Source organism: Vigna radiata, chromosome 9, assembly GCF_000741045.1.
Source record: "Vigna radiata var. radiata cultivar VC1973A chromosome 9, Vradiata_ver6, whole genome shotgun sequence".
NCBI lineage: Eukaryota > Viridiplantae > Streptophyta > Magnoliopsida > Fabales > Fabaceae > Vigna > Vigna radiata.
The window spans coordinates 10,581,110-10,595,073 of NC_028359.1; the positions used below are offsets into that span (position 1 = coordinate 10,581,110).

Below are 13,964 nucleotides of genomic sequence, written 5' to 3' on the forward strand. Positions count from 1 at the left end.
TGATAACTCTAATTGCTGAAAATATAGTTGTGAAACATGTGCCTTTTTCAATTATAAGCTCAAAAGGCATTGGATATATGTCCCTACGAGGATTTCAGAGATTATCTCATAATTTTTTTCCTTCTATCATTCGGTCTTGGATGTCGCCAACAATGAATCCCATTTCTTATATTCATTCGTTTTGCATGGATATCGAGGATAATACGATTGATATTGCACCGTTGCTTAGCACCCTTGCAAATATTCGAAGTGTTTTGGTAGCATGTGACACCGAATTTCAGTTATCTAAGCAAGTGAAAAATATTTTGGTTGAATATTTTGCGAATATTACAGAATCAGGAATTTCAAAGCAGCACTTCAGGTGCTCTTTGATTGGTGTTGGAACATACCATCAATTCTTCAATGCTGTCAGCGATAACATATATCAGGTTCTTCTCTATCTTTGTATCTCTTTATTACTTTCAGTTTCATTTTTCACTATTAATCTAGAGAACATAGAATAATCCTAATTAAATATATGACTGAAACTACAATAATCAACTTTAGCACGCTTAATTTATATAGAACCTCATCTAGAGGTTTCTTATTTTGGTAATCCACTAATCAAGAGATTTTGCTTTTATTTCAATACTTCCTTCACTACCACAAAAATAGTTTTTAACTTCTTTTATTTTAGGCTTTTGACGTCTGTTAAATGACATCGACGTAAATTGACGTATGTTGTCTTTGAACAAACGTTAATTTATGTTTTTTTTTTTTTAAATTTCGCCACCATGAAGGTGAGGAAGTAGACACGTGCCAATGTGAGGATGAGGAGAAAAACACGCACAACAATGGTTTGAAAATTGCAGGGACCGATGTCAATAATCCTCTAGATCCAACGTCGAATATAGCAGGGGCCGACGTCTAATGTCTGCAAAAGTGTTAGGACCTTTTTGACGTATGATATGGGGCCCGACGTCTAAAGGAGGATTTGACGTCTGATTTAGGGTGTCCAACGTCTATATTGTAAAAAAATATTAATATTGACGTTTAAAATGAGATATTTTTGGACCTTTTTTGACGTCTAATTTGGGGGGCTCGTCTAAAGGAGGATTTGACACCTGATCCTGGAGGAACGAACTTCTATAATGACATTTTATTTACAATAATGTCACCAATCAGTTACACGCATGACGTTAAAAGTCATTTCTGCACTAGTGTTTACTCTATTTTACTGGCTTCACGACTATTATATATCCAATCGTGGTAGAAATATGCTAAAAGGACAAAAACTTAAATGCTTTGTAAATAGGTAACAACCTAATGATGATACATACAGAACAAAAGTATTAATCAGATTTGTTTAGATTAATTTCCATTGGTATGTTTTGATTATGTACTGCATTATAGTTTGGTTGATTATAAATGCCCACTTTGTAATTATTAATGTTAAAATAATGATTATAGAAGACAATTTGAATAGAAAAATTAGATAAATGAACAAGCCTTGTATGTTATGGTGTAGGTATTGTCAAGCAGTGAGTCTTATGATGTTTGTCTCCCAGCTGTCGATGATCCTTATTGCATGGCCCATATGGGTGAGGGACACTCTGTTTCTTTCGTTGTGCCTGAAGATGGTGATATGAAAGGAATGATTTTGTGTGTTATCTATTTATCAACTCCTAAGATCATTGAACCTCAATTTACTACTGTCGTAATTGTTAATTACACAAAGTGTACATTCCATATACACAATCATGGCACAGCAATTTCCTTTAAAGATGAAGATTGGCATGACATAATGTCAAATTTAGAATGTGGAGACAATGTGGAGATATTTGTGAACTTTGGTAATGGATTGGTGGTCAAGAACACAACGGTGTATCTGATATGGGGTGAAGCAGAGAACATGGAAAAAGTGTCTGAGCCAAAAAAACAGTCTCTCATTAGATTCATAAAGAAAGTTGTAATGTGACTTCTGATAAGTCATTTATGTTTTTTTGAGAACAGCATTATCATTTAGTGATAGAAATAAATAATCATATTGTCACATCAAGAATCATCACTAATTTCTCTTAAAAGAAAAAAAGGATATGCTTTATGAAATAAAGGCAGCTGTTGACACATATATGAGACAACATTTTGACACATATGTTGACACAAAATAATGGAATTTTTATTCGAATAAGAATAATTTATTCACTCTTAAAAAAATTAAGTCAAGAATTCGGGTAGAATCATACAAATTTTCATTGAAGTGTTTCAGATATGGTAAATAACAAAAAAAATAAAAAATAATGTAATTTTCTTTAAACAAGGTAACAATTTTCTTTAAAAATAAGAATATAGATTAATAACATCAAACTCTCAAAACAATAAAAATAAAAAATAAAATAAAACTATATATTTCAAGTGTGATTTTATGATAAATGCATATGACGACGTATTCTTTTTAGTCCAATTATTTTTTTAAACTTGTGGTATTGTTTCTTTAGTGTGCTTTTAAAATAATTAAATTGTAATATATTAAAAAATTACTGATATGTTTTAAAATATAAATTAGTGCAAAAACGTTTTTTAACGTCACATGGTAGACGTCGGTTACGGGCATTTGCGACGCATATTGATGACCGGTGGCAATTCCGTAAATAAGTTGGCAATATAGGCGTAGGTTAGGTCCATCTTCTACGTCTATAGAATTTTAGAAGGCCCTTCAAACCTGACGTCTATATTTCTAACCGCTAGGTAAAAAGTCATTTCCATCAGCCTTATAGACGTCGGTTCGTTTGGGACACCGACGTCGAAATGGCAGAAATTAATGTTGCTCACCTACTTATCAGACATATAGACGTCAGTCCCCTTCTAACTGACGCCTATAAGTTTGTCAAGCAGGTGAATAGTCACTGTTTTCAGCCTTATAGGAGTCGAAGCCCACCACATTGAAGGGGCCCCGACGTCTACATGGCGAAAATTAATGCTCCCCACCAACCTGTCAGACATATAGACGTCGGTCTCGTTGTAACTGACGCCTATATGTCTACCGGACAGGTGAATAGTTACTTTTTTTGAGAGCTCCTGTTGTAGCTGTCAGTGTTCACAGCTCCTGTTGTAATATTGAGAGATTCCATTTCTGGTCTCACGGCTTCGAACTCCTTTTCATCCTCTTCCATTTGTAACAATAAATACTGTCTGTTGGGACACTTATGATTGAAAGAAAATTTCTCATCACAAAAATAACAAAGACCCTTCTCTCGTCGTAGTTGCATTTTCGTAGGACTGATTTTCTTCACATTGGAATTTCGAAAATTAGGTCCTGAAGGGGTGGGTAATAATGGAGGTAGAGGCTGGGAAGTGTAAGGAGGTTTCGGAGGGGTTCTGAGAGCATTATTCTGATTAGAATTGAAGGTGATGTTGGAATATCTATGGCCCTGTGGTGGAGTTCGAGCAATAGCAACAGGGGCATATTTTTCCTCAAATAATTTAGCCAGTGACACAGCTCTCAATAAATTGGTAGGACTCTGAGCTACCACATCTCGTCTAATATCTTTGTTCAATCCACTTAAAAAGCAATTTAAAAGAACTTCAGAAGTTAACCCATCAGAGCGATTGGCTAAACTCATGAATTTCAAATAATAATCAGCAACTGTACCAGTTTGTGTCAATTTGAACAACTCAGCCATAGGGTTATCAAACGGGGAAGGACCAAATTGTGATTCCAAAGCATAAATTCCAAGACTGGAAGACATTCTCCTTTTGCAACATCTGAAACCATGGAATGACATCCTTCTCAAAATGCATCGCATCTATTTCCACCCTCTCCAAATCTGGAGTATTGTGGTAATTGAAGAATTTTTCTACCTTAAAGATCCATTATAACACAGGCGTTTGACCATCGAAGTGAGGAAAACCCAGCGATATGTCGCAAACAGGCATCGCTACAGGGAACACCCCTGAATTTGCAAACTGTGATCCATTCTTTGAGCTCGTATCACCAACGTGCTGAGTTTGAATCTTGATTAAATGATCAATGGCTATCTGGATTTGATTCATGCGCTGCTCTGTTTTGTCAATCAGTTCTTGATTCAACTTATCTCTATCATTTTGCTTTTCCATCCAGCTCACCAACGAAGTAACCTATGTCTGTAAATCCTTTAAACGTGTGTTCTCAGTCATTGGAGTCAACGAAAGCACCAATGTAACAGTAATGAAACAATACTATGATAGGAAAATTTAGAAGGGAATGAATCTTATTAATAGGAATAAGTGTCTATGTCATCCACACTATAACAAGAAGTTCCAGGATTCTGTAAAAGAAAAAAATAACAAATAGAATCCCAAAAACACTAGTTGCTGCATAAACAGAGCATCATCCTACATAGCAAAAAGGGATAAGGTCAGAGAGCATAAAGAGTAGTGAGGAAATTTCTGGAAGAGAGAGAATACAGAGAGAAACTTGCCACATTCCACACACGCCTCCTCACTAACGCATGAATCCTTTTATAAGGGAATTTTCCTTATGCATCCTAGTGTTGCGTCTGCTTTCCACTTTATGTTGATCAAGCTCCACGTGTCCCTGATCAAGCTCCACGTGTCCTTCATTCCTAACAGCCTGTGCCTCACTCCCATCATGCTTTAGCTCACGTGTTACAGTTAAGGTTCAGTTACTCTTCTAAAAGTAAAAAACTAGAAAAAGGTAAAAAAGGGTAAAAAAGTTAAAGAGAAAGATTATTTCTGTAAATAAAAAAAAAATGTAGAAAATTGGGGGAGGTGGAGGAAGAAAATGGGGAGGTGGAGGAAACAACCCCCGGAAAAATTTCTTAAAAACCAACATCAGCTCCAGCCGTCTCTAATTTATAAGATATACCCATAAAAAGCCAGTGTTCATATCGCAATATTATAATGGAAAAATGTGTTTTTTATTGACCAAGAGATCATTGGGAGAAAATTTCTCTACAACACTTCTAAGAAAGAAAATCAAGATTAACTTTAGTTTATGATATTGAGTTGATTTTCTTCCTCAATATTTCTTACGACAGAAAACTAAAAAAAATATTTTGTTTTATAAACTACAATTATCTTATGCATAAGTTGATTTATAAAAAAACTTATATAATTAACTTAATACATATATTTTGGTTCTTATTTTTGTTAATTTTATTCAAAGTCATCTTAAGTTCTTTTACATTTAAAATGGTTTTTTAATTTGTAAAATTTATTCATTTGCATCGTTTTCGCTTAAATAGCTAACTTTGTAATGTCATCTCAACCAATATTAAATGAATGATGAGTTTTGAATATAGGTGACAAGGGCAACGGTATGAGGTAGTGCAAAAGTCCAACAAAAATTTGATAAAAATTCAAATGTGATGATGTATGTGTTAACATTGTATTTAGCAATTTATGAATTCTCCTTCTCTGTCTTGCAGTATTAGTTTCTCTTTCTAACTATTCATCACCTCTTATCAATTCCTTTCCATGGATAACGCCTTCTCATCCTACAAACTCCCACGGAAGTATGATGTGCTCATCAACTTCACTGGAGAAGACATCAACAGAAAATTTGTTTCTCATCTCAATTATGCCTTCTCTACTGTTGGTCTCACCACTTTCCTTCATCACCCCAATGCAGTGAAGTCAACTCACATTCAAGAACCTGTTCTCAGCCACTGTCGTGTAGTAATTGTTGTTTTCACCCAAACCTATTCTCAATCTGCTTGGTGTCTTGATCAGCTTCAACAAATCATCAAATGGCACGAAACTTATTGCCGACATGTTCTGCCCGTATATTATGAAATCCAGCCATCTGATGTACGTCTTCAGAAGGGTAACTTTGGAAAAGCCTTGAAGGCAACTGCACAACAAACATTTTCAGGTCAAGAACTGAAGCATGGCATGTCTAGGTGGAGCCAAGCAATCACCAAAGCTGCAAATCTCTTCGGATGGGATGAAAGCAATCACAGGTACATCACTCACTCAATCAACAATCTTTTAAGCCTCCGGTTTCATTTTGTTAATACATGACTTCTTTTATCATTGCTCTTGAACTTCAAGGAGTGATGCTGAATTAGTGGAGAAAATTGTTAAGAGCGTTGTTAATTTGCCAGCCTTGTCTGTTACTAAATTTCCAGTTGGATTACAATCCCACTTGGAAGATCTGTTTCGAACTATCAAAAATAAATCCACGGAATTTTGTATGATCGAGATATGTGGAGAGGAAGGATCTGGTAAAACAACTCTTGCCAAAGCGATCTACAATCAAATTCATTGGACGTTCAAGGAGAAAAGTTTCATTGAAAATATTTCACAAGTTACCGGAACAAGAGGGTATATTCGTTTACTAGAACAACTTCTTTTAGATGTCCTAAAACAAAAGGTGGAGATTCCTAGCGTTGATGTGGGAAATAAAATGATTCGGGAACGACTTTATGGAAAAAGGCTACTCATTGTACTTGATAATGTGCTTCACAGCTATGAACTTTTAGAAGTATGGACATATAATCATTATAGGTTCAGCAAAGGAACTGTAATAATAATTACAACAAGCGATGAAAACCTACTGATGGGCCAGCCGACATATTCTATGTTTCGGATAGAGCGAATGAACGCAGAGGAGTCCCTTGAGCTTTTTAGTTGGCACGCATTTAGAGAACCAAAACCAAAGGAAGAATACGAAGACCTTGCAAGAAGAGTAGTTAGTTATTGTGGAGGACTACCACTAGTTCTTGAAATCATTGGAAGTAGTTTATTTGAAAGGACGGAAGAAGAATGGCATCGTGTACTGTTTGCGATAGATGGCAGGCATCGTGTTTCAGAGATAATAAAAGTAAGCATCGAAGGTTCACTCAATGAAATGGAAAAATATATATTCGTTGATGTATGTTGTTTGTTTGTCGGTAAGAGCAGAGCCTATGTTAGGAAGATCCTAAAGGGCTGTGGAGTAGATGCTGATATTGCAATAAGAGTTCTCATCCAGCGTAACCTCATCAAAATTGACAACAACAAAAAATTTCGAGTGCATCCTTTGCTACAAAATATCGGAGGACAAATTATTCATGAAAAAGTAGTAGGAGATTTTGAGAAGAACAGGCCACCGTCAAAATATGTAAGAACATTCTTTACATGTGGTTTGAAACTTCTTTTAAAAGCGTTTTCTTTCAGCTGTGCAGTACAACTTTTTTTTTTTTATTTGCTTTTTTCATCACAGGAGACAGAAGCCCTGCAGTGGTTGCCTGCGAAACTGCTCGCTGCCATCGAAAGTGTGCAGCCGACTTTAAATTCTCAGTACCTTTTTAAGAAACTAAGATGGATCAGTTCGTATGGGCTTTCTTCAGAATGTCTGCCTAACAACTTCTATTGGGATGATGCAACAGTGATTGATTTGAAACGAAGTCTTCTTCAATTTCTCTGGAAAACACCCCAGGTTTTATTACCAGCCACTTCTCTTTAAAACACAACTTAATTAAAATAAATTGGTAACTTGCTATTATTTCATTTTTTATTTCTACTCTAATATTTCTAAAATGAAAAACTATTTTGGAGCAGGTTTTGAGATCGCTAAAAGTCCTTAACCTCAGTCACTCCACGGATTTAACTACAACCCCTGACTTTACCGGATTACCAAGTCTTGAACACCTCATTTTGAAATATTGTTCTAGATTGCGCAAACTACACCAATCTATTGGATCACTCAACAGTCTTATCCTACTAAATTTGAAATTCTGTACAAGTCTAAACAATCTTCCAACAGAGATATATGAGTTGAAATCTTTAAGAACCTTCATTCTCTCTGGTTGTTCCAAGATTCACATAATGGATAAAGATATAGCAAAGTTGGAATCCTTGATAACTCTAATTGCTGATACACCTGTCAAACATGTGCCTTTTTCAATTGTAAGCTCAAAAGGCATTGGATATATGTCCCTACTAGGATTTGAGGGATTATCTTATAATCTTTTTCCTTCTATCATTCGGTCCTGGATGTCCCCAACAATGAATTCCATTTCTTATATTCATTCGTTTTGCATGGATATCGAGGATAATACGATTGATATTGCACCATTGCTTTGCACCCTTGCACATATTCGAAGTGTTTTGGTAGCATGTGAAACCGAATTTCAACTATCTAAGCAAGTGACAAATATTTTGGTTGAATATTTTGCGAATATTACAGAATTAGGAATTTCAAAGCAGCACTTGAGGTGTTCTCTGATTGGTGTTGGAGCATACCATCAATTCTTAAATGCTATCAGTGATAACATATATGAGGTTCTTCTCTATCTTCGTATCTCTTTCTTACCTTCACTATCATTATAGCTATTAATCAAGAGAACATAAAATACTCCTAATGAAATATCTGACTGAAACTACAATATTCAATTTTAGCACACTTAATTTCTATTGCCATAGAACCTCATCTAAAGGTTTCTTATTTTGGTAATCAACTAATCAAGTGATTTTGCTTTTATTTCAATACTTTCTTACCTTATTGTACTGGCTTCACGATTGTTATATTTCCAATCGTCGAAGAGATATTCTAATAGAGACAAAAACATAAATGCTTTGTAAATCACTAACGAAGTAATGATGATACATACAGAACAAAACTATTAATCAGATTTGTTTAGATGAATTACCATTGGTATGTTTTGATTATGTACTGCATTGTTGTTTGTTTGATTATAAGTGCCTACTTTGTAATTATTAACGTTAAAATAATTATTATAGAAGACATTTTGAATAAAAAAAATTAAATAAATGACCAAACCTTTTATGTTATGGTGCAGCTATTGGGAAGTAGTGAGTCTGGAGATGTTTGTCTCCCAACTGTGAATGATCCTTATTGTATGGCCCATATGGGTGAGGGACACTCTGTTTCTTTCACTGTGCCTGAAGATCGTGACATGAAAGGAATGGCTTTGTGTGTTGTTTATTTATCAAATCCTAAAATCATTGAACCTGAATTTACTACTGTCATAATTGTTAATTACACAAAGTGTACATTCCAGATACACCACCATGGCACAGTAATTTCTTTTAGAGATGAAGATTGGCATGACATAATGTCAAATTTAGAATCTGGAGACAATGTGGAAATTTTTGTGAATTTCGGTAATGGATTGGTGGTAAAGAACACAACAGTGTATCTGATATGGGGTGAAGCAGAGAACATGGAAAAAGCGTCTGAGCCAAAAAAACATTCTCTCATTAGATTCGTAAAGAAAGTTGTAATGTGACTTCTGATAAGTCATTTATTTATGTTCTTTGAGAACAGCATGATCACTTTGGTAATGGAAATAATCCTACTGTTCGTGATTGCTATTTATATTTTCCCATCCTTTCCTTGTTTTTCCATTGAGTATAGCTTACAGTTAAGAAATTCATGTTTGTTTTGTAAGCTATTTTATTTTTCAATTTCTAAAATTATACAGGATGTTAAATTCTATGATTCTTATAAATTTTCATATTCATAAATATAAAAGCAAAAACTTATCTAGAACTATTGTAAAGTTTTTTAATCCATATTTTTTTTCTCTTACTTCTCTTTAATAACTTTTAATAATATAGAATTACGCGATTAAAAATTCTCTGTTAAAAATTATATCTTTCGTTCATAGAAGAACTTAACTTTTTCCACTTTTTATAAAAGTAACTATCATTACCTTATTTTAAAAACATTAATAAAATACTGAAAATGTCCTTCTTGAAGTGAGAATAGAGGAATTAATTTTATCACCCAGTATTATACCATAAATACTTTTATCACCTAATATTACAAAATAAATAAATACTTACTTTTAGAAAATATTAAAATAAAAATAAAAGTTATTTTTATTTTATCCGAATTTTATAGTTGATGCATAAAGATGTGGCATTGCAAGATTCTATGTTTTTTTTTTTCACGAGAATAGGAAGAAAAGAGAAACTGAATAATATTATTTAGACTAAAAATACATTTATAAAAAGTATATATATTTTAAGTAACATAATACAAACTCAAACTTACAACTTACACGATACAAAAGAATGCAAAGTAAGTAAAAAAATTACTGATAACAATTTATCTTTAATTATTTTAAAAAAGAAATCAGCACAAACTCTGGTCATTCCAACACCATTGAAAAATAAAACAATTTTTATCACTAAATTACGTGATTAATTAATTGATTTTATCATTTTCTTAAGTTTATCGGTTTAGCACCCTGGAATGCAAGACTGTTAAAATCAAATAAAAAACGCTTGATGTGTTAACAATTATGAAGAAATGAAAGTATGTTTTTATTGTGGAATAAATGAACCCAACTCAACTACGCGTATAAACTCTACTATAAAAAATAGCCTCTCATTTAACAAAACATCTGTCGTCGCACCTATATGCATTATTATGATACTTATGCGAATATATATAGAGATATATAGAGAGAGAATATACATATATATCATTGACATAGGATTTCTGATACATTTGTTCGAGAATTTGAATTCATTTCTCTGATTTTGATGGTATTTGTTTATTATTTCTTTAAAATATACCGATTTTAATATTTTAAATATATTAAAAAGATTAATATATCAAAATTTGTATGTTTTGAAACACAGAAAAAAAACAATATCAAAATTTCAATAGAGAATTTAGATTTCGTTTCGATATTGTGAGATAAAATATTTCTGAATATTTTCAGTATGTCTTTTTTATTTACAATTTTTAATCCTTTTAAAAGTAGTAGTAGGTTTCATATGCATAATTGTTTTAATTTTATAATTTTAACTATTATGACATTTCTTAACTATTTTCATCATAATTCTTTTAGTTAAAAATTACTTCTAGTTATCCAGTTGTATTGGATTTTATATGTTGTAATTTCAAAATAGACATGTGATTTACTGGATTTGGAATTTTTTTTAACATTTCTTATGATTTTTAGGTCAAAACAGATTGTTAAAATTAGTAAAAGAATCCATATATCGTATTAGCTTAAATTTTGTAATTGGATTTATAGAACTAATAAATATATGTTTGTTACATACTTTGTTACTTAATTATGTACTCTAAACTAGTAGACATGGTTTAATTTTTAGTTTTAAAAACTGTGTCTTCATCTCAAATAAATTTTTAGTACGGATTATGATACTAAAATAAAGAATTCAAGTTTAACTCGATCTAGCAAAATAATGTTGAAAGATAAAGTTTTACATAAAAAAATCAATTTATCGAGTTCCCTCTCCTATTACATTTTGGTCATCATAAGCATAAACTTTCCTTGAAGTTGTTGCGTCCAAGTCTTAGAATAAAATCTGGAAAATAATGAGGAAGAAGAATATCATAATAGATGTTAATAATTGCCTTCCATGAGTGTTAATATAGATATAATGTATTTCGTCAAACACACATGAGACTTCATTTTCGTGTTTAAAATGTTTTTTCTTAATAAATATCCAAATTGTTTAGTTTCTTAAAGACCATGCTTGTAATTTATAAAAATAAGTGCTCTTCCAAAAGAGAATTCTCGAGAAGCTTCTAGTCTCGCAAAAGAGATAAGCGACCATGGAGAAGCGAAAAACTAAGACCCAGAACATGGAGAAAGCTGGAAGCAACAGGTAGGAAAACTCAATCTTAGACTTTGTAATATCCAAATATAAAACTTTGTTTCGTTACAAATGGTAAGAGAAAAGGAAGAACCCTATATATAGGGTTCCTTGGGAAAAAGGGGGAAAACTGAAAAAATGGGAATCCTAATTAATAGACCTAATTTTACCTAAAGAGTAATCTAACTGATTAATTTAGTTCTAATAGTTTTCCCTCAAGTTGGATGGTTGTTAAGACTGCAAAACCAATCGCAAGTGCACCGGTCGTAGCGTAGCAAGTGATAAATATCGTTCTCTCCCAAGGGACTTGTGCAACACATGATAATTCTTCCTTTTATAACTCAATTAGACATCAAAGTGCACAAAAACAACACAAGAAACTCTTTTTGGTATTTTATCAAACAGTTGGTGTACAAGGAATTTAACATAGTGTATTTACAATTTGTCAAGACTAGAGTTCATCCATTTCATTCTCATGCATTTACAAACAACTCAATTCCATCATTTGGTGTTCAATTTCAGTTCTAAGTTCAAGTCATATTTTCCAATACATCAAGAACTAGAATTCAAGCCATGGGTGATCAAGCCACAACAAGCATTAAGCATAGAAATCAAATACTAACATTGAAATGGAAAAGCATATATCATTAACATCACAAAATACATAAGAATTCCATGTTTTACAACTAATCTCAACAAATAGGAAAAATCCTCTATGGTGGAGAACTTAGGGTTCACAAAATTGAAGAGATAAGGAAGAAATTGAAACCAAAGAGAAGATGCAACGCCTTTCCCAAGGTTCTTGGCAGCTGCTCCATGCTCCATTTGCGCCTCCCCTTCGCATCTCCATCTTCAATTTGTGACTCATCTTCTTCCTCAATCCAAAAGGGGCAAAATAACCATTGATGAAGCTTGAAGACCCAAGGAGGAGTGGGAAAGCTTCCCAACACCCCAAATAGCCTCTAAGGGCCTCTCCCAATCTTTCTAGGTGAAGAATGAAGTGTAGGAGGAGAAGAATCCCCAAAAATCGCGAGACCCATGTTTAAATAACCCATTTTTGACACATCAGCGGAAAGTCGTGCCCAGCGCCCCCTTCTAGGGCGCCCGAGCACCATAAAAACACAAAACAGCGAATCAAAGGGCGCCCAGCGCCTTCCAAGGGCGCCCGAGCGTGAAATCTCCAAAAAAAGGGGCGCTCAGAATGAAGTGTAGGAGGAGAAGAATCCCCAAAAATCGTGAGACCCATGTTTAAATAACCCATTTTTGACACATCAGCGGAAAGTCGTGCCCAGCGCCCCCTTCTGGGGCGCCCGGGCACCATAAAAACACAAAACAGCGAATCAAAGGGCGCTCAGCGCCTCCTAGGGGCGCCCGGGCGTGAAATCTCCAAAAAAAGGGGCGCTCAACGCCCTCCTAGGGGCACCCGGGCGCGACAGCTTTGACAGCATTCTAAAATTAAGGCTCTTGCGCGATTCCGAAGGCGTCCAACATAGGTATTTGCTTCAAATTGATCTTTTATGGTCTCAAAACATGTTCCCTTGAGTTCTTGCTTGTTTTCCTCCACTAGAATTGCTTCCTATGCATTTATTTCACACACTCAAACATAGAGATTAGAGGTAAAAAACAAGCATATACTAAATAAAACACAAGAAAACTAGAAAACACACTAAATGTGAGGATAAAACAAGGTAAAAGCTATGAAGGAGTTGATTTTGCTACTAAACTGATGCTTAGATAATGGTAAGAATTAGCATTATCGATGGTGTGTACTCACTAATCCAAGTTTGGGAACGATGGATCATAACCGCACACGATAGGGAAACTTGGTAAAGAGGTAAGCTAACTGTTCATCTGAATGAACTGGAAGCAGATGTAAGAGATTAGCCTAGATCTTCTCACAAACAACATGGCAATCTAGCTTTTTGTGGTTCGTCCTCTCGTGAAAGCTCTGGTTATGAGCTATATGCCTTGCAGACTTGTTGTCAAGGTAGAGCGCAAGAGTGCTAATAACTTAAACTTGAAGATCTTGAAGAAGATATTCAATCCACTGTATCTCACATACAGTGGCTGCTGGAGCACGATACTTTGCTTCGGTAGAAGATCTGGAAACAATGCTCTGCTTCTTGGATTTCCATGAGATGAGAGATGAGCGAAGGAAAACGCAAAAACCCCAAGTAACTCTTCGTTTTATACAATGAACTCGTATCACTTAGAAAGGGGGTAGAACATGGTTTGCATCCTAGCATTCTCGTTTCTTCAAGGATGTCTAAAGCATATTTCCTTTGACATAGATGAATTCCTTTCTTAGATCTGGCCACTTCAAAGCCTAGGAATTATTTATGTTCTCCCAAATTTTTTATTTGGAATCTGTTATGCAAAAGAACCTTTATGTGATTGAT

The 13,964-nt window shown here is 34.2% G+C and overlaps 2 protein-coding genes across 3 annotated transcripts in view; both read left to right on the plus strand.

The window, feature by feature from the left end:
• LOC111242483 (disease resistance protein ADR2-like) overlaps positions 1 to 1,957 on the plus strand; it is a 4,158-nt gene extending 2,201 nt beyond the window's left edge. The window contains exons 4-5 of the mRNA XM_022785907.1: positions 334 to 428; positions 1,508 to 1,957. Coding sequence (XP_022641628.1) covers positions 334 to 428; positions 1,508 to 1,957 — 545 coding nt within the window. The remainder of the gene's footprint in view (positions 1 to 333; positions 429 to 1,507) is intronic.
• Positions 1,958 to 6,401: 4,444 nt separating this feature from the next.
• LOC111242558 (TMV resistance protein N-like) lies at positions 6,402 to 9,248 on the plus strand. 2 transcript variants are annotated; one of them, XM_022786382.1, is made up of 4 exons: positions 6,402 to 7,084; positions 7,187 to 7,402; positions 7,525 to 8,247; positions 8,766 to 9,248. In XM_022786382.1, exons 1-4 carry the CDS (start codon positions 6,542 to 6,544, stop codon positions 9,213 to 9,215), a joined length of 1,932 nt encoding a protein of 643 aa, XP_022642103.1. In that variant the 5' UTR covers positions 6,402 to 6,541; the 3' UTR covers positions 9,216 to 9,248. The 2 variants fall into 2 exon arrangements, with proteins under 2 accessions (XP_022642103.1, XP_022642102.1); XM_022786381.1 differs by having other exon boundaries at positions 6,402 to 7,402.
• Positions 9,249 to 13,964: the final 4,716 nt, after the last annotated feature.

What these genes read in the sequence shown, in the direction of transcription:
- LOC111242558 (XM_022786381.1), top strand. Translation starts at nt 6,542, where the DNA reads ATGGGCCAGCCGACATATTCTATGTTTCGGATAGAGCGAATGAACGCA. An exon ending in TTCTCTGGAAAACACCCCAG is followed by an intron (nt 7,403 to 7,524) that starts GTTTTATTACCA and finishes ATTTTGGAGCAG; the next exon opens with GTTTTGAGATCGCTAAAAGT. An exon ending in TCAGTGATAACATATATGAG is followed by an intron (nt 8,248 to 8,765) that starts GTTCTTCTCTAT and finishes GTTATGGTGCAG; the next exon opens with CTATTGGGAAGTAGTGAGTC.